Here is a 19,355-nt window from a genome sequence, read left to right as displayed (position 1 = left end):
ACCGGGGGGCTTAGCTGACATTATATATAAGACGTCGGGGACCGAGCCTCTGGTTCCTCTATACTCCCCTCCGTGACGCGGTATAAATCACTCAATACTGACAGAGAGAATTCCTTCCTCCTAGAAGCAATACTAGTTATCTTTATAAGATAGCGAAGGAATCTATTGCATAGTCGATACTAAACTCGAGCTACTCGACCGTCAAAAGTTATTAATATACGATTGATACCTATAGACCGAGCGACTTCCAGTTTAACACTCGGCCTCCATCCGTTGTTAGACTATGCTAAGCACCTCCTTGCCTCTAAATAACGGTTATAATGTAACCCGTCCTTCTCCATAAGCAGGTTGAGAAAGTACGAAGATAGCTCTTGCTTGATATTGCGAGATGCTCCGCTAACCAAAACCGCTGCAGAGCCTCCGGATTTTGGATTCCCTTCTCTTTTTCCTTCATCTAAATCCTAAAACTCGCCCGCCAGCGCTGCCCCTAGCGATTTTTTTGGGAAATATTTTAATTATGTTAACATTTCTTCGTCCGTTCTCCTCCCCCTCGGCTGGGCATGGGCTGAAGCCTTTGCGGATTGCGTCTTCGATAGCGCGGAAGGTTGGGTTCGGGGCGGCCGGTTCAAGCTGTCAGTAGGGCCCGTCCTGAAGGCAGTGTTGACCGCAATGGCCGTCCGGGCAGCTCAGCTGCTCACTAAACCCACCTTTCGCCTGTTGGGCCGCTTTCTGCCGGCGATTCCTTCGTTAGTTCTCGAGCTGACGTAGGGGAGGCCCTGAGACCGGCGGGGCTCTCGACAACCCCGGTACCGGCACTGCGGTCCAGCCGGGGGCCCATCTTCCGCTCTATCGGCCATCGTATGGTCGGTCAAGTGCAGCTCAACCTTATTTGAGCATCATGTCCATCCATGACACAACCACTGATCAACTCGCTGCACTATCTGGTGTCTAATACCGATCATTATGCCGCAGCATCATTTCGCACCCTTACCGTCCCCGATCAGGGCTTCAGAGCGGCATCTGGGCGCAGCCTGGTGAGTCCAGCCGCAATCCGCCGCAGTCCTCATGTCTCAGTCACACTTCTAACAATTGCTCTTCTGGCAGCCCTCCTACATGTTGAGAAGGAAGATGTAACCGGCCCATCTTCCGCTCTATGGTCCCCGGCTGATGATTCCCATACACATATCTCTCTCTCTCTCTCTCTCTCTCTCTCTCTCTCTCTCTCTCTCTCTCTCTCTCTCTCTCTCTCTCTCTCTCTCTCTCTCTCTCTCTCTCTCTCTCTCTCTCTCTCTCTCTCTCTCTCTCTCTCTCTCTCTCTCAGGAACATTGGCCCATCTTCCGCTCTACGGGTCCCGGTTGACGACTCCCACACATAACTTCTCTCTTTGAAACATCAGTTGTGGTCACATCACCAGGCTCCGCTGGGAGCGCTCCGATGGCCAGCCCCTTGCCGACGCCGGAGTCGGAGCCCAAGTCGCCGAATCGCAAGTTCTGCGGCCTAACCACCTTGGACATGCCTCGCGTCATGCTCACCATGATGGCGTTTTATACTTTTTCGATAACGGTTGCCTGCGAGAGCACCTTTTTCCTACGCCCATATACCACTCCATGGGTCTTCTGCACATGGCCTCTCTCATTCTGGAACAATCGGCCCATCTTCCGCTCTACGGGTCCTGGGAGACAACTTATCAACGTAACAGCTTGCTCTGTTCTTCCGTTCAATGTGGGTCATGGACTCCCTTTTCATTCTCAAAGGGAATAGGTTTCTTGGGACCTGCGTCACAGCATATACGTGTGGAAGGTAGCGGAAATCATGTCAGCCACAGCTCCGCACATCTTGTGTCATGTGTTTACATATAGTGAGGGACTTTGGAAGAACATGTCAACAAATCAATCGCCTGTACATACCTGCAACCATAGAGTCATGCAATTGAATGAAGTTGCTCAGGGTCATTTGATACCTGGCATACGGCCTGTTTCAGTCATCAAACAATCTACAGTGTTTCCGCCATGCTCAAAACACAACCAAAGTCAAAGAAAAGGCCAAGGCAAGGCAAATTAGCCTCAGAGGTGTTCATATCGGCTTTTGGAAGGCTTACTTCATGTGAGAGCAGCGAAGCACGCAAAGCAAAGGCCTAAGCATGGAAGTGATGCTGATTCGTACCATTTGATCTTCAGGCCATGGCACGCGTCGTAACGCTTCACTTGATTTGACTTGATGCACCGATCTTATTCCTGCGGCCCCCTATTTCCGGATGTCGTCCAATCCCGGCCCCACAACCCCGGAATGTGGGTCCGGCAACCGACCGACATTGGATAAACTGCTCCGAGGTAGCCACACCATCGCCAATCTCCTTTTCCAAGGTGGCACGCTCCTTGGGGAGTCTAGCAGGGCCTTCAGACGAGTTGCCATCCTTGTCGAGGGTCGACTGCTGGTGTCCAGCCACCTCGATCATGCGCTCCGCGGTGGCATTGCGCTACTCTGAAAAGAAGAGAGCGTCGAGCCGGTTCATACCACCAAGCTCGTCGAATATGACTTCGCTGTTGATCTTTTGGTAATGGTGCCAGCTGATGAAGAATGAGTCTTCATGGGAGTGGGCAGGGTTCAAAGGTGTGGCTCATTAGAGCCTTTCAGTCTACACTACCTAAGCAAGAGGCGGCACCAAAGAGGTTCAATGTACTCGTTGTATTATCTGGAACATTTCAATGCTGTTCCCAATTGCGAATTCGAATCCCTGAACGCAAGCAAAACATTTTTTGATGCTTTTGTGTGGTGTACCATTTTTGGTCAATCGGCCAATATTTTCCTCTACACGCTGGCGCTAGTGATCGATTTTCCTCAATCACACAAAATACTCCCGGTATGGCTAAGCGAACATTTGTTGTGCCCTCTGTTTTGGGTGTTTCTCCGCGCTGCAGATTGCTAGTGGTCAGCTGAATGCCCGCTTTTGCAACTTCAGCTGTGCTGGAAGACACCGGTATGTGACGAGGGGTTCATTGATCAGGGATTCTCTTGTTCTAGCCTTTTGAGCATGGGTTATCTCATCTCGATGCTTTGATGCCTATAAGGATCATTCGACTCTCTTTCATTCAATGCCTTGTGTGCACGGCAGTTTTCTTGCATTTCCATCAACCATCATTTGCACTATCATTATCTATTCATCGCACAATGGATCGCAAGATGACAACCATCTTGGCCGTCAAACCGACTGCCAAACCCTTTCAAGATTGGTGGGGCTACCAATCGATTTCCCTCAAGACCACGGCAGGTCAAAAAGTCGACAATGCCGATGGTGAGGGTGTTGTCATATATGTCCTCCAGAACGAATTCTTGCTCAAGCAACAAGTGAATACTCAAATACACACAGCTTCTCTTTCATGTATTTCTCTGTTTGGCTTGCTATGACAACCTGGCTAGGATCTGCATTACACATGGGAAGACCCCCTCCTGGCCCTCATTGCAGCACATTCAGAAAAGCCTCATCTTCGTTGCACATGAAGGGAAGAAGGGGGTTGAAGATGTAATATGAAATAATTGCATTCTGAACATACTTCCATCTCTCAAAGCCCAAGACCCAGGCACCAAAGCGAGAACAGTACGGTGGCCCGATCCATCCAACACGTGCAATTGGTGATATGGGGCTCGACTGCTTTGGAAGAACCCGTTTCAACAACGAGGTTTCCTGGTGGTCTCACCCTACCACAGGCCTCTCATCACATGCACGTGACAATGATCAGATCCCGCAATCCGCCGTAGGCTTAATGGGATACTTCCACAGCCCGCTCAGCGCGCAATCAGCCGCAGTCGACCAATACCAGTACTTGTAGGTATACTTGGCCTGACATCGCTTCCTTATATCGACCCGTCGCTGACCATCCGGCGTGAAGAGAGGCGCAACAATGCTGGAAACCTCGCTCAGAATCGGGGCATAGTTCCAGGCAGCATACTTCGGATATTCGGGCACGGTCTTTGTCTTCCAAGCAGTGTAAATCTCATCAGCGGATGTGCGCACCGCGTTCCAGGCCTCATTTTTGTTGGCAATATCTTCCTTGTCAAGCAGCTTCTTGTCACCAAAGGTGTGCCAGGCCCTGCCAATGGGGCTCTTAACAGAGAGACCGATGGCGTTGTCTTCATCGTGCATGTACTTGGCGCATAGATCAGCAGCGCCAATACTGTCGTGGAGCTTGCGTCTCGGGGTGCGCATGTGGCCGGCGGCGAAGGAGTCCTGGAGGAAGTGGTCGCCGAAGGCGTTCATGGCGTAGGCCAGCTCGAGGTTCCCACTGGCGGCGACTTGCAGGGCGACGGAGTGACAGGCGTTGTAAGCAGTGCGGGCGTCGGCGCCGAAGTGGTCCCAGTTGATCTTGGCCAGGCCAAGATAGCTGGGGCATTCGTCAGGACGAGCGATGGTGTAGAGCTGTAGCTGAACGTTGACGTCCGGAATCTTTGGGTAGACAGTCGACGGATCCTGGCCTATGTCGAGTGCGGCCTGCACCATGTCGACTTCAGTCGAGAGTGTGGTGAGAATCTTCTGCGCCTCGGCTGGGTTGCGAGTCGTGTCCACAGCAAGCCAGTACCAGGCTCGCAAGAAACGCTGGCGCTGGTCCTGCAAGTCCCTGCCGTCGCTGATGGGGTTGACAGTGCCGTAGAAGTCTCCAGCCAGTCCGTTGATCTGACCATATGTCACCTCGAGTCCGTTCGGGAGGGTGAAGGGCTTGTTCTTGGCAACGTAGGACTGCCCGTCGTTCCAAGCCAAGGTTAGGGAATCACCGAGGTAGCTATGCTCGGCATACTCGAAACCGCCGTCTGAAGAGAAGTCAGCCAAAGGTTTGTGGGTCTGTTTATCGATCATGACAACACTCAGCCTTGTGTGGTTTCGTTGCGCGCTCCTGTTTCCACTTGACATAGTCAATCTTGGAAGCGGCTTCGATCTCTTCCTCAGAGACAGGAATGGCGACCAGCTGGGAGTAGTCGTTATGGCCATGGTCTGGCTGAAGTTTCTCCAGCGCTGCTTCGATGTCGGGTGGGGCATTGGGGTCGTTCTCGTGGTCGTAGTCCCATCCAATGGGCTCGTGACCTAGGGTCTCCAAGGTGCTGGTTGCACTGTTAGCTCCGTGACCGGCAACAAATGATTGGATGGCTGAGATAACTCACAGTTCCTGAAATTCGGTGGTCATGATGGGGGTGTTTTCCTTGTGAGTGAAGGAGGTGTTGTTGGCAATGTATTCTGCCATGGTTACTTGGACAAGAGAACCAAGGGAACACTGCTTTTTTATAACCTTTTCATGGGAGATAGCATGGAGCCATCCACATGAATCTCTTGCAAAGCCGACTGTTAGCTATCAATCCAAGAGCTTGTACCAAGGTCCAAAGTCCACACGCAATTGCTCTCAGGCATGGTGCATCCCCATGCAAGACTGGGCGTCTTCAGGAACAAGATTGATGCATGGTGATGGAACCCGAGTTCAATCACATAGCTATCACATCGCTCAATGTGCTATCTAAACAGGAATAGCGACAGCTTGTTGGGCCTGGCTGAATCTGGATATTGGACACTGAGTAAAGTGTATGCAATATACCAGCACACCTAAACAGTCTCACGACCTACCAGGGCTCACTAAGGTATCTTGTGGCTGCAAAGGTGGTTTCACCTCTGTTTCCTACCCATGGCAACTATTGGATTGAGCATGTTGCGGCTGTTTGGTTGGGCCATCTTAGTGCTCGGATTGCAACTCGGATCCCATCTACCCCTCTCCTGCTGAGCAGCACGGGGTGCATCCCAACTTTTCCAGAAATCGATTCTAAGCCTAATTAGTTGGAGCTTGAGTCCATATTGGTCAGATCACCGCCTTGAAGGGCGACGACTGGCTGAGCGGAGTATGTTGTCCGGTGTATCTCTCTCATGGCAGATGGTTTAGAACCTCAGGACCACGTCAATAAAGAGGATACAACTGCGCAGACTTTACACCACCGTATAGGTGTTGACCAATAATTAGCTGTATGGCGTTCTTTGGGGTTTGCTATAGGCTTTTGCTGCTTGTTCCAGCTGCTGTCAAGCACCGCACTAGTACACATTCAGGGATTGTGTTACACACCCCTGTCTCGCTCAACATGCGGCTTGAGACTTATGGGGTTTTCTCCCTCTCCTACCCAGGAATTCTCATAGATCACCCCGCTCACACGCAGGCAGCTAGCTACGCCTGATCAACTTGTGACAGTGAAGCTGGGGACCAACTGTTTCTATTATAAAGCCGCTCCTAGATACCATCCATTATCGGATCTTCCCTTTTGCCTCACCATCAGCCAAACCATTCAGTCTAAAGTTTTTACCGACACTCATATTTCACCATCCCTCCTTTACCACCCTTCATCACTAACTCAACCTGGATCTCCTACCCCCAAATTGGTGCGGCACGTCCCCAACACCAAACATGGCTACCCTAACCTCCGAACCCTCCACAAAGGAGATCATCATCGGTCAAGTTATCGATGCCCTCGGCGAACATGCCCTCGACACTGTCTCCCCTTCAGACAAGGTCCCCTCCCTACCCAGAGACGACTCCTCCCCCGACGATAACTTCTTCCCCCACTGCATAACCTAGCAGCCCATCCCCAGGCCTTTCCGCGGGCTCGGTGCACCCCACAACATCATGGTCGGTCTCGAAAAGGAGTGCCCGCGATGGGCACCCGGGTCAGTCATCAGATGGTATGCACCCCCCTTCCCTTTGATTTTCCCCCTCCTCAAAACCAAGTATACTAACCCCCTGTCAGGGTCGCCCTAACCTCCGGCTTCAAAACCCCCGCCGACGCCTCCTACGCAGCAACCCACCTAAACCTCGCCTGCCAAAAGTGGAACGACCTCTCCATCGGTGTAACCTTCGAATGGGTCACCGACCCCAAAGACGCCACCTTCGCCCTCTGCCACGGCGGCGACAGCGGCGGCACCCTTGCCTCAGCCTTCTTCCCCAACGCCAACGACCTCAACATGATGCTCGTCTACAACCCCGTCTTTTCCATGCCCCGGTGGAAGGCAAACCTATGGAAGGTCTTCACCCACGAGCTAGGGCACGTTTTAGGGTTAAGGCACGAGTTCGCGGTGGACGTGAACCCCGAGACGGGGACCGTGTTTGAGGCGGCGGCGTCGGTGCAGTTGGGGCCGAGGAACGAAAAGTCGGTTATGAATTACTCGAGGGCCCCGCCAGAAATTCAGGTTAGTGATGTTGAGTCGACAAAGGCGTTTTATGCGTTGAGGGAGGGGGAAGGGGGGGTGCCGGCGATGGTTGGGTTGACGGAGGTGGTGGATTATGTGCCCATGTAGAAAGGGGGAAGGCAGATAGCAGACGGAGAGGTTGAATTCGTGCTGAATGCTTGACCGCTATGAAATCACCAAACGAATATACAACTCCCAGTCACCGCCTCCACTTCCTCGCCTGATTAACCCCCCAACAAGGCGACTCGGGCAGCCCCCGGCCACCCTCACTCCCGCTCTCAACCCTATTCATCCTCGGTAAATCCAACATATCCAAATCCACCACCCCCGGCCCAGCCCACAACTCCGTCCCCCCTGCTTCCACATCATCCCTCTCCCCCTCCGTCCTACTCACCACCGTCTTCTGCGTAACACTCAACGGATAAAGCTTATCCCCCTCCTCCCTCAACTTCCTCCTCTCAAAATCAACCGTCTTCTCACTCTCAACTCCCTCCCCCTTCACCCCACCATCACTCTCCTCCCCCCCCAACTTCCCCTCCTCCTGACGATCCCCCCCCTTCCACCGCCCTCTCACCTTATGATACAGCGCCGGCATAGCAGGCATACAAGCACAAACAATACTCAAATTCGCCTCCAACGCCCCCAACAACGCCGCAATACCCGCGTACTCTGTAAAGTTAGTAGCCATCCACTCCTCCATATTGTTGTAAACCAGCCTCGTAATGGAGACGCCACAGATCCTACCCATTGTCAGTACAACCTCCGCTTTTTTTCCCTTCCTTGCTCCCCCGGGAAAACTTACACGATCCCAAAACTAAAAACCCCCCACAACCCCCACTTCCTCCGCCTTCTCATACTCCTCAGCCCCAAAATCACCCCCCCCGGCAGCAACAAGATCAGACAATCCAGTATAGCCCCCACCCCCGTTTGCGCTACATAGAAATTGCTCGTCTCAATGCAGACATAGTCCGGATTGGAGACTTTATCCCAGTTTGCGCTAAAGGGTCGGCAGCCGGCGAGGGAGACGATCACAAAGGCGATGCCGTACCCTGTTGTCAGGGCGAGGAGGATGTAATCGCATATGACGAACCAGTGGTAGGCTGAGAATACTGTGAGGAAGTAAGAAAGAAGGGAGATTTTGACGAGGGTTACGGATAGGGAGCCGCAGACACCTATGGTGATGAATTGCTATCGTCAGAAGGTTAGTGTTTATGTGGAAAAGGGAGGTGGTGGTTGCTGGGGTGATGACAGGTGGGGAATGGAACAGGGGTTATTTACCTTGGTGGAGAACAGGAGTTCTTCTGCTGTTACGGTTGATGAGACCTGGCCGACACCGCCGTGGGTGACGGTGAAATTTTCGGAGACGACTAGGCCGAAGGTGAAGAGCTATGTTGGTGGGTCGTTAGTTGTTGTGGGGGCCAGCGAGAGAGGGTTGGGAACGCACCCAGGAGGCTATGATGGAGTACTCGGACAGTCCCATCTTGGTGCCACGCAATGACTGCGAGTAGAACCTCAGTGCCACCGCTGTAAAGGACAGGAGTAAGCCAGTGCTGTTCACCGCTAATACCGCAGTCGGAAACACCATGCGGACATTGTAGGGGGCCATCGTAGGGATGAGGCTCTATCTGCGGCAACAGCGGTGACCGTCTAGATGGCAATATCAAGGGATGAACCAATGTTACTGATTCTGTCCGGACAACTACCTCCCAAGTGCATGAAGGCGATGCAATGCACGCCGGTCAGGTTGCCATGAGGATATCAAAATGAAATTTCCGTGACAGCCGGTTCATGGCCGAAATGTTGGGGGAAACCGACGGTTATCTGAGATAGCGCTTCTCCGATAAGCGTCTGGGAGCCTCAGCTCATCGCTGAATTTGAGGCTGCTTGCGGTCAGACTTCATGCACTTTTGCGCCGCTGGCTGACCGAGATCGTTGCACCATACCTTATCGTGAAGCTGTGCCGTATCCACGCTGAACCACGGAAGGGCCGGGAGAGGAACGACCAATGCTACCCGCACAACGTGCTGGGACGGGCCTATCCAGCCGTCTTCGTCCTGCGTAGGACTTTCGAATGCGATTTTGAAAGGAATGTGGCTCTGTATGACGGAGGTGGGCGGACAAGGACGGTGATAGCTCTGTTGGTCAGACAGTGAATCCTGTGGCCCGGCATATGGAAGTCTGTTAAAGGTAATGTTGGAAGTATAGTGCGGTACAGATCCTTCGGATCCATGCTGTATGTTTGTTTGCCCGATTTCTGGTCTTTGGTTCTCAAAGGTCGATCCTACTAATGGTGTAAAAAGATGGCTCTAGCCTGTCGTGGCTGGGGGATCTGCGGAATCTCTGACCAATGCAGGGGCATACCCACTGTACCTTTGCATGCACTACCACCCGGGGCTATCATAGCTACGGGATCTTCGGGAGCGGCACGACAACCTACATAGATCCTATGCTGCATATGCAAGCTTATGCCCTCAGTCGGATCCACTTTCGGCCACTTGACGCTCCTCTCGGTAAACAGTTTGGCCAAACGCAACCAGTTGTGCAATATGAGTGGTCTTGGGGTCGTTGGTAAGGCACCCAGTGGGAGCATACGCCGCAGCCATGCTTGCGGTCCTTTTGCCGATATTCTGCATAAATCGTTTTGTGATGGAAGTTTCCGTGATCCAGGTTGCCTTGCCAGTTGGATTGTTGACGGCGAGCAATTGCGCCGCTTGATGGTGATGAATATTGTATAAAGCTGTGTGGACGGATACGCCGGAATCCTGTCAAAATCTGTCGTCAGTGGCTGCCAAACTCGATTATTCAGGTCGCCTCGTTTACCTCAGATTGATACGCGTAAGATGTCGAACGAAACGGCGCATGACGAAGCGTACATTTTGGGGAGGAGCTTTTCGGCCAATGCTCGGTCAGTGCAAATGTCAAAGAAGCCTTGGCTGGCCCTGGCCTTCAGGGGTAGGTTAATCAGAGTCTGACCTTTCTGCGTTGTAGGCTCAACCTGCAATATTTCCTTTGGAAAGACGGCGGATTTAGTCTCCATCCTAACATTCCAGCGGACCGCGAAGGGATGCAGGTCGCGGAGATAGGAGTGGGCACCGGGTACGGTTTCATCTAAAGTTTCCCCCTCACCTTATGTGCCCTTCCTGTCAGCCATGCAGGCCTAATGCATGTCGTTCACACCATATCCTTTTCTGTGCAGGATCTGGCTCGTGGACCTGGCGCGATATCTCCCGGCTTCGGCAAGGATCGACGGCTTCGATATCGACTTGACGCAGTGTCCACCCAAGGAATGGTTACCACCCAACGTGTCGGTTCACAATCTCGACTGCTTGGCACCGCTGCCAGACCGCCTCGTTGGGAGGTATGACATTGTTCACATCCAACTGTTTCATCTAGCTGTCCACAGCAACGATCCCGCTCCGATCATCAAAAACCTTGTCAAGCTGTTGAGTATGGGTCCCACTCTTTCGGTCAGGCGGTTGAGCTCTTGCCGTATCGCCATGTGCTGATACTTAGTGCTTGTCGTAGAGCCCGGCGGGTGGATCTCCTGGGGGGAGATTGATTACAGCAGGTGGAAGATAGTTCGAACCAAGGAGGGAAAAAACATCACCGACAACCTAACCCCATTGCTCGAGATGATAGGTACATTGGGTGGGACGAAGCCAAACTGGACAACTGATGAGTAAATCATTCTATCCTTAAGTCAGACTCTGGAGAACTACTTACACTTTTTCAGTTGGCCAGTCAGACTCCCTGAATTCTTCGAGCAGAATGGCTTAGTGAACATTACCACCGATAATCGTCCGTTTCCTTTGGAGCTCTTGCCGTTTCAGCTGGACACAGCATTAATGGCTTCGGAGGAAGTAAGCTACAAGGCTTTGGATCACATTGGGGGAGACCTAGGCAGCTGCTGCAGAGAACTGATCACCCGAGTATTTCGGGACAGGCAGAAGTTGGCGTACAATGTTGGGCGACTCACTGTTATTGGACAAAGGACAGATAATTGAGTCTGTGCCATAGCAGAGATATTCAGGGGACTTTGATTCCAGCTATATAGCCAATGATTTACTCCAGCTAAAGTGACCTATTAGCCTCTTCAATCAATGTTTTTGCAGTCCACTCGGGTCGGCTGATGAAGGGCGAATGGCCGGTGTCGACTTTGATGACATTGTCAATCTTATGCCGGCCACTTGCTTTTGCCGAGTCAATGAGGTACTGTGCCGCAACAACGGTGGTCGGCCTGTCGCCAGTGGTAAGGATGTAGGTCGTCGGGACATGGCGCCAAGCGGCGTGAGTAGTGGTACTCCAGAAGGCACCAAAGCTTTGCGGGCGCAGTTCCTTTGCCAGCTCGGCAACTGTGTCGTCGTCTAAATCCTGATAGAACATGCCTTTCACATCCTCTGGCTTGACCGTAACGGTGCCCGAGTCCAGACTGGTAATCATCTCTGGGATCATGTTGTCTCGCGTTCCTTCAGGCGAGTGTTGGAACCCTTCCGGAACAAGAAAGGCCGTAATGTAGATGAGTCTGATTACACCCCCCTTCAGCCCTCTGGACATGCAAGTATCCTTGTCCAGACCCTCCAACGCTGTGCCGCCAGTCATTCCGCTGAAGCTGTGTGTGACCACAACAACATCCTGCCGCTTTACGAGGTCCGAAACAGTCTGATGGATTATCTCTACATCCTTCGACCAGTCGGGTGTAGGTGGTGTGGAACCCGAAGAAGGTAATGCGGGAGCAACAGCCTTGTAGCCGGCCTGTTCAAGCTCGGCGATGACACGGTGCCAGCAGCTCGGACTGTGCCACGCACCGTGAAGGAGGACGAAAACGGGCTTGGCCATGTTGATGGAATGTGCTCAGAGGATGCGGATTGCAGGAGTGCGGATTACAAGGACGGCGCGGAGGACGAAGCGAGAATGAGACTGGTGTCGAGGAGGGAAATATCCGGCAGCTTGCTGGAGCTGTGTCGGAACGGGTGCAGGTCAGCAGTCAGCACTGACAAAGCCAAGCTCACATCCCACTGTTCATCAGGCTGGCGGGCAGCGGGGGTGGCGCGGCCGTCAAATATGATAGCGACGGGGGCGTGGGACCGGAGCCGATGTCGCAATAAAGTACCGGCTGTTGGACCGGACCCGGGCGTCCTTTTGTACCGATCCTCCCGAACGGGCTTCGCCTAACGAGAATCTGTGTCACATCAGCGCAGATTAGATAGCGGTGAAAAGACCGGAGTTATGATGACATGGCTGCTAAAAAACCGGGTGTAGTGATCATATCAGATTTCTATCAGTGAAGCGATGTTGAGATCATATATGGTATCGAAAAGAACTCGCAGAGGTCAGGACCATGTATAGTGCCTAGTAACATGTCCTGTGGATTTTGAAAGAAACGTAATTATTGCTCAACTATGAAAAGAGTGCGAGTTGATTGTATCAGAGAAGGAGCAAACATGCATACCCCCCACCTTCCCCCTCTTGTTTCTATGGCAAGCAACAGCCCAACCCCCACCACCATCATTCATCGCCCACCTGCAGAGAGCAAAGGCAGAGTGTAGAGACCTGCCATCCACAGATTCCACAATTGGAAAGTCCGCTTATCCGCCTCAATGCTACGCCATGTCAGTGTCCTGCATGCAATCAAGAGGCCCAAGAATGCAGCGACCACATGTACCACAGCACCAGCACCCCAAAACCAGGGGCAGACTATCGACCATCCAACCATGGGAATCGCAATCATCCATCGAGCCGGTCCGTCTCCGAGAGCCAACGGCATCGACTTTCTGCCCCTCGAGCTATCCCCGACCTGATCCGCCATGTCCTGAGTCTGTACCGTTGAGAAGACAATGCCGCCAATCATAGCAAGCCATTTGACAACAGTCTGGTTGTTTTCCCCTGAAAATGATAAGGGCGAGTTCATGGCAACTTCCAAGGCCCCCGAGGCAAAGGAGCAGAAACCCAAGGCGTTGATAACGTTCCGGCTGATCCAGCTCCTGTCAGCCAGATTCAGGTCGTTGTATCCATATCCAAGCACCATCAACGCCAGACACTGGCGTGTTCCTCCCAGCCGCAGGCTCGTGAAGAGAGATACCGGATACAACAGAAGCATGAGTATTCTGGCCTGGGCCTCTGTCATTCTCTGTGAAGGCATTGTCCGCCATGGCTTGTTGTGTCGGTCTTCGAGTATGGCTTCCGCCTGACGTTGATTGTCGATCGCGAAAGGCAACAGGTTGATCCATACCCAAAAGAAGACCATTGGTACGCTGCTCAGCACCTCTGGCCAGTCGTTGGAGCTTGCAATGGCATTAATGATCCCGAAAGCTGACTGGGGGATCACGATCGTTTTCAGGTCACTGCGGGTGAAGAGCCAGATCGATTGGATATGAAAAACGCCACAACCGACCAGCTTCTGCATTCGATGTATGGCCTCGGCCATCTGGTCCATGGTAAGTATCTGGCCCGCCGCAAGACCTTTCATGATGGTAACCACTCTTACCTGGCTGTTCAATAGCTCGGAGTCCATGATCCCTTTTTGTTTCTGTTCACTCGACTTGGTTGGGCCGAATCAGTTCCAGTCTCTCTGGCAGAGACAGCGACGGGTATTTGATCATGTCTGTTTCCTCGCTCATTGCCACGCGGCAGCTATGCCACTACCTCAGCCCCGTCGGCACATTCTCTCAGACGGCGTCTCATCTTCCTTCACATCCGTAACTCCGTCCGGGTAGTTACGTCCCGGAATAACATCACCACTGTGCCACGGCCAAGAGCGTTTCTGCCCTTCGGTCACAAACATGTGCTGAAATAGGCGAGCTCGGAGAACGGAGCGGTGGTCCAGTCGGCTGTCTTCACATTCAACGTTCTGCGCCAGTGTCAGACAGCCCGCCATGTTCAGGGGAGGCATAGGGCTGAATGCGGCCCCCCTGATATCTCACCCCGTTCCGAGCATCCGCTTTATCTATCCTCATCATCTCTTCCCTCTCCCCACTCCTAGGCCATATCGGCCCTGTCTTCCACCATAGCACCCGTCCTGCGAAGGTTAGCCACCATGGGTCTTCTGCTAGACCTTCCCTCCGCTGTGCTATACCCAGCAGCCGCCATGCTTGGGGTTACCTCCCACCTGGCTCTCTTCATACGAGGGGAATGGCACATGCAAGCCCCAATGCTATTCTGGCTCTACTCCTCTCTCACCACCTTCATTTACCTCATTTCCTTCTACAATGACCAACCGAATCCCTTCCAGGCCACCTTCCTTCTCACCACCTCCTACATCCTAGGCCTCTTCAGCAGCATCTCCATCTACCGGCTGTACTTCCACCGCCTCCGCTCCTTCCCCGGTCCCAAACTCGCGGCCATCACAAAATTCTGGCACGTCTGGCAGTGCCGCTACGGGAAAAACCATCTCGTCATTGAAGGCCTCCGGGCCCAACACGGCAGCGTGATCCGCACCGGCCCGGAAGAGCTAACCATCATTGACCCCTCCGTCCCAAACACTATCGACGGCCCAAAGAGTACGTGCACCAAGGCAGTGTGGTATGACTTTTTGCTGCCTGAAATAGCACTCAACACCACGCGGGATGTTCATGAGCATGACCAGAGGAGAAAGGTGTGGGACAAGGGTTTTACTTCTGCTGCTATGAGGGATTATGAGACGCGAGTGTATCACCATGCTGAAGTTCTGGCGGAGAGGATAGAGGGTTTATCCAGACAGGGAAAGCCGATCAATGCCTCTGACTGGTTCTATTTCTTCACGTTTGATGTAATGGGCGAGTTTGCTTTTGGTCAGGGGTTTGAAATGTTGCAATCGCAGAAATGGCACTGGGCGGTGAGGTTGTTGAGACGGGCGATGGGGTTGTTGGGACCCTTTAGTGCTGTTCCTTGGCTTGCGCAGGTAGCGTTTTATGTCACGCCTTGGATGTGGATTGTGAGGGATTGGTTGGGGATGATGGAGTGGTGTAAGGAGCGGATGGGGGAGAGGATCGCAAGGCATGGGAAGGTGGGGGCAAGGAGAGATGTGAGTCATTGGTTGATTGAGGAGAGTTTGAGCAGGGGGACGTTGAAAAAGGATAGGGAGTGGTTGAATGGGGATGCGGTTACGGTTGTTATTGCAGGGAGTGATACTATTGCTCCAACATTGGTGTTTGCTTTTTATGAGTTGGTCAGGAATAGGGAGCTGCAGGAGAGATTGAGGGGAAAGTTGGACGGGGTGGATATTTATGACAAGGGGGAGCTGGCAAAGGTTGGGTTGTTGACGGGGGTTATTAAGGAGACTATGAGGCTTTGGCCGGCGGTGCCGACTGGGGGTTATCGGCAGACTCCAGAGGGAGGGTTGGAGATTGCGGGAAGCTGGGTGCCAGGTGGGGTCACTATTGTGTCACCGAGGTGGTCAATGGGAAGGTCGGAGAAGGCCTATGAAAGAGCTCACCAGTGGGTTCCAGAGAGGTGGACCACAAGGCCTGAGATGGTGAGGGATGGTAGGGGGTTCCAGCCTTTCAGTCAGGGGAGGTTCAATTGCGTTGGGAAAGCACTTGCAATGGCAGAAATGAGGTTTGTCATTGCATTGCTGGTGACGAGGTTTGATGTTGGGTACTGGGGGAAAGAAAGGGGAGAGAGGCTGGTTGGTGAGTTGAGGGATCAATTCACTGCTTCGCCGGGGGCATTGGAGTTGGAGTTTAAGCTGAGGGGTCGTGCGTAATACGTTCAGTGATCGTTAAAAAATGTCTTGATGTAAAAATCATGCCTGAGCAGCCCAGCACCTTCTCAGCCTCCATTACTGTTGGGGTCTACCTACATTAGGCAAGCGCGCATCCTATTCAAAGACATATACCCTGCACCTTGACCACAAACTGGCTGTGGTGAGTTGTCATGCATGTTTCGAGCAATGGGTCCGCCTTCCGAGCTCGCCCAGACAAACTCAAAATATTCGCTCGAGTCAGCCCCTGATTCTGCATGGTTGCAATTTCAATCCATTCAAATGTCAGCAAACAACGAGCTGCGCTTATATAGAGGTGTTTAATGTAAGCAGACGCGATACCTGGCCATGCAAATACTTAATCGATGTGACTGATTGACATTGCCTTAGATCTGGATGATGTCTTTGACGAAATTCTAGCCGCCCTCGCGGATACCGACGTGTTGCAACGTGAAACGACGAGCATTTTTATTGTTTATGCTCATGATCACAAGAACGGCGTGCCGGCAAACTCACACTACCTGAGAAGCATTATCAATTGGCTCAAAGTTATACGCTCCCGTACAATCTCGGACAGGGCTCCTCTCTTGGTTCAAGAAACCCAAGAAGGGGGTGATGCTGCCGTTCATAACATTCTCTCGAACCAGTATTGCCTATTGCCATCTTTGGATTCCCATAGCACCGTGGTGATCTCCAGCGTCGACGCAGTGGTGGTATTTGGTTCTCAACTTCTCAAAGCATACTACGAAGACCCGTTCACAGCACATTATGCTGCAACAATCAAGGAAATATTCAACCAATGGAGAACTGAGACAAATGTGACCACAAAGGCTCTACACGGCCGAATCAGAGATTGTGTAGAAGAGCAATACGGGAACCCTAAATGTCATCATGTCTTGACTGAATTGGCCTTCTTGGATATCCGAAAGAATCTTCATGGAACCAGCTGCGACATCATTCCATTCTCGCGTAACAACGCTGCAATGCACGATTACCTGTCTCTTTGGGGGAGCACCGATCCGATTGTGGCACGGGACGTTGAAATAACCAAAACTCAGCAATTACATGGACTGTTCTTTAAACTGCTTCAAAGAATCTAGCGAATCCAGAGGTTCACAAACTCATTGGACGGTTCAATGACTGATATAAAGCAGCAGTAAAAGAGGCAGAAACTATGGAAAGAACTGACGAGGAATCCGTGAAAAGGGTGGTCTTTGATACACGTTAATGAGGCCCTCACCTCTAAACTACCATCCGTTCTGGGTCATCGGATCCTCAGAGGAGCATTTCATGATGTCCTATTTCAAGATTGCGCCGCACCTTGGGCAAGGGTCTGACAACATAGGAAATCTTCAGGCTTGTCTCAAAGCGAGAGACTGGCTAGACTCTGAGGAGTCTGGAGCATGGAGAATGGTTGTGGACCAGCTTGATGAGCGGAGACTGGACTTATTCCCACAGCTGCTGCACAATGTCCTTCCAGTAAGAAAGGGGACCATCATATTTACGTCTCGTGATAGATCGTTGATAAGCTCCAAACTGCTTCTAAATGGGTTCGTTATTGATGCTAATAGGATGCAATAGCTCGATGCGCAAGAACTGATTCGAAACTCGCGACTGCTGAGGATATCCCGGAGCTTGTCATAACAGAGGACAGCGAAGAAAGCACAATCGATATCCAGGAAGATACAAGGCAGTCTGGGAGGACCAGGCTTCGGTCAGGTGTCGATATTCTTCTAAAAGGGCTGGACTTCTTTTCCTTGGCGATCTGCCAAGCGGTGGCATACATTGGTGAAAAGTCGAAGACCATAAACCGATATCTGGAGATACTCAGGGCTCACGACGGCTTCACATTCGACAGCATGGGTCTCGTCCTTCAAAACAATCCGCTGACAAAGTCCAATTGCTTCGAAGATACTCCATACCATGGCATATCTTGGCCACCCAGGCATTTTGATGGCCTATGGTCTGGTATCACGTAAAGAGAGCCCTGGCGTTCCCTCAACCAGGTCGTATACTCTCCACCAATATAGTTCACTCATTGCTACCAAATGGCTGGAAAGTGAAGATCCCGCAGCATGTCAGGAAGCATTTGACCTCGCTTTGTCTCTGGCCACAAGCTGCTTCACGGCTTATAGCACCCCCTCCTTCCTCTGCCAGCCGAGCAGCTTCGATACGTGCTCCGGACTTTTACCACATGCATCATCGATACTCCACGAGAGAGCCTGGCTGATCGGTACCACTCCAAGTCCCATCTCCGAGTTCAAGAGATGGATTCTGGCATTTGAGTCAGCCAAACTTAGCTTTCTTCGCGGCAATCAGAAAGTTGCCGAGGAGCGCATGGCATCTTGTTACCAATACTGTCAAGACAGAGGTGGGCCCGCAGAAAGGACTGTCCAAACGCTGATTGGTCTCAGCATGATCAAATGTGACAAAGGGGAGTACGACGAAGCCTTGGTGCACTACCAGGAGGCGGAATCCGTGATCGATGACAACCCGACAAGCGAATCTTGTTCAGCGCTGAGAAGCAATGTTCTCCTCAACCAAGGCAAGGTCTACAGAGACTGCGGAGACTACGTCAAGGCCGAAAACCTCTATGCACAGGCCCTCGATAGAATCAGCAGCGCCGCCGACGGGCTACTACACAGAGAGACCAAGCTACACATATCCAGCTGCCACGCTAATGTGCTCAGCACCCAAGCGGCAAGACTCCCTGAGGCCCTCAAGATGATCGACAAGACCATCTTGGAGTGGGGTCAGTTTAACAGAGGCGCGAAGGATGACTAGCGGGTGTTGAATGTAAAGCATGGCAAGGCCTCCATACTGTCCCGGATGCCGGGCAGGTTTGACGAAGCTCTGTCATAGTTTGACAGCGTGATTGAAGCAACGGCGGAGAGGCTGACCAAAGAACATCGCAAAACCCTCGCCATGAGAGTGGGCCGTGCAGCGGCACTCAGCGATGAGGGCGGGTTGACGAATCCGAGGCGCGCGGTGGACGAGCTCCGCGAGATCCTTGACAAACAAGTCAACGTGTTGCATCGTCCGGAAACACATGTCAATGTGATTGCCACGGACCATAACCTGGCCGGGAGCAACAAGCATGATAGGGTATCAAGTGAGTCAAACTACGGCGACAACAAGGCCTGATGGGGCCATGACGAGGCCCAATGAGGTTTTGGTGCTGATTGATAAGGTGCTGGTGCTTTGGAGGGACCGTTGCGAGCACTTACAGTCGATGATTCAAAACGATAGTGTTATTAAACCCTTGGCTTATCCTGACTACCTCAATGCTCTCAAAACTCGCGCTGACATACTCAGTCACCAAATGAACCGGGAAGGTGTATTAAAGGGATACGATGAGTTGTTAGCAGAGCTGGCAAGATGTGCTGGAGAGGAGGCAAGGCAGGGTAACAAGTTTCCGGAGGCCCAGGCATTGATATGCAAAGCGGATATCTACATATATGATGCTGGGG

General features: G+C 52.2%; 9 protein-coding genes across 9 annotated transcripts; 4 read left to right on the top strand and 5 right to left on the bottom strand.

Moving 5' to 3' along the window:
• Positions 1-3,734: 3,734 nt before the first annotated feature.
• QC763_0094760 (uncharacterized protein) lies at positions 3,735-5,175 on the bottom strand (the record flags this gene model as incomplete). The annotated part of the gene is made up of 3 exons (XM_062906286.1): positions 3,735-4,804; positions 4,854-5,092; positions 5,153-5,175. 3 exons carry the CDS (start codon positions 5,173-5,175, stop codon positions 3,735-3,737), a joined length of 1,332 nt encoding a protein of 443 aa, XP_062763034.1.
• Positions 5,176-6,429: 1,254 nt separating this feature from the next.
• Positions 6,430-7,316, top strand: QC763_0094750 (uncharacterized protein; the record flags this gene model as incomplete). The annotated part of the gene is made up of 3 exons (XM_062906285.1): positions 6,430-6,534; positions 6,601-6,704; positions 6,770-7,316. 3 exons carry the CDS (start codon positions 6,430-6,432, stop codon positions 7,314-7,316), a joined length of 756 nt encoding a protein of 251 aa, XP_062763033.1.
• A 91-nt stretch (positions 7,317-7,407) lies between these two features.
• On the bottom strand, positions 7,408-8,814 carry QC763_0094740 (uncharacterized protein; the record flags this gene model as incomplete). The annotated part of the gene is made up of 4 exons (XM_062906284.1): positions 7,408-7,948; positions 8,011-8,396; positions 8,487-8,594; positions 8,653-8,814. The coding sequence occupies 4 exons, from the start codon at positions 8,812-8,814 to the stop codon at positions 7,408-7,410; spliced, it is 1,197 nt and encodes a 398-aa protein (XP_062763032.1).
• An 865-nt stretch (positions 8,815-9,679) lies between these two features.
• QC763_0094730 (uncharacterized protein) lies at positions 9,680-10,866 on the bottom strand (the record flags this gene model as incomplete). Its single annotated transcript, XM_062906283.1, has 2 exons — positions 10,302-10,866; positions 9,680-9,970 (listed from the first exon to the last, which is right to left on the bottom strand). The coding sequence occupies exons 1-2, from the start codon at positions 10,314-10,316 to the stop codon at positions 9,680-9,682; spliced, it is 306 nt and encodes a 101-aa protein (XP_062763031.1). The 5' UTR covers positions 10,317-10,866.
• Positions 9,936-11,261, top strand: QC763_0094720 (uncharacterized protein). Its single transcript, XM_062906282.1, has 5 exons — positions 9,936-10,113; positions 10,197-10,304; positions 10,405-10,655; positions 10,734-10,887; positions 10,942-11,261. The coding sequence occupies exons 1-5, from the start codon at positions 10,049-10,051 to the stop codon at positions 11,210-11,212; spliced, it is 849 nt and encodes a 282-aa protein (XP_062763030.1). The 5' UTR covers positions 9,936-10,048; the 3' UTR covers positions 11,213-11,261.
• Positions 11,262-11,279: 18 nt separating this feature from the next.
• On the bottom strand, positions 11,280-12,044 carry QC763_600670 (uncharacterized protein; the record flags this gene model as incomplete). Its single annotated transcript, XM_062913918.1, has 1 exon — positions 11,280-12,044. One exon carries the CDS (start codon positions 12,042-12,044, stop codon positions 11,280-11,282), a length of 765 nt encoding a protein of 254 aa, XP_062763029.1.
• Positions 12,045-12,717: 673 nt separating this feature from the next.
• Positions 12,718-13,719, bottom strand: QC763_0094700 (uncharacterized protein; the record flags this gene model as incomplete). Its single annotated transcript, XM_062906281.1, has 1 exon — positions 12,718-13,719. One exon carries the CDS (start codon positions 13,717-13,719, stop codon positions 12,718-12,720), a length of 1,002 nt encoding a protein of 333 aa, XP_062763028.1.
• On the top strand, positions 13,043-13,721 carry QC763_0094690 (uncharacterized protein; the record flags this gene model as incomplete). The annotated part of the gene is made up of 3 exons (XM_062906280.1): positions 13,043-13,348; positions 13,546-13,642; positions 13,708-13,721. 3 exons carry the CDS (start codon positions 13,043-13,045, stop codon positions 13,719-13,721), a joined length of 417 nt encoding a protein of 138 aa, XP_062763027.1.
• A 520-nt stretch (positions 13,722-14,241) lies between these two features.
• Positions 14,242-15,888, top strand: QC763_600690 (uncharacterized protein; the record flags this gene model as incomplete). The annotated part of the gene is made up of 1 exon (XM_062913919.1): positions 14,242-15,888. One exon carries the CDS (start codon positions 14,242-14,244, stop codon positions 15,886-15,888), a length of 1,647 nt encoding a protein of 548 aa, XP_062763026.1.
• Between the last annotated feature and the right edge of the window lie 3,467 nt (positions 15,889-19,355).

The sequence above is a fragment of the Podospora pseudopauciseta genome, chromosome 6, assembly GCF_035222475.1.
Source record: "Podospora pseudopauciseta strain CBS 411.78 chromosome 6, whole genome shotgun sequence".
NCBI classification, from domain to species: Eukaryota; Fungi; Ascomycota; class Sordariomycetes; order Sordariales; family Podosporaceae; genus Podospora; species Podospora pseudopauciseta.
This window is presented reverse-complemented; position numbering and strand designations above follow the sequence as displayed.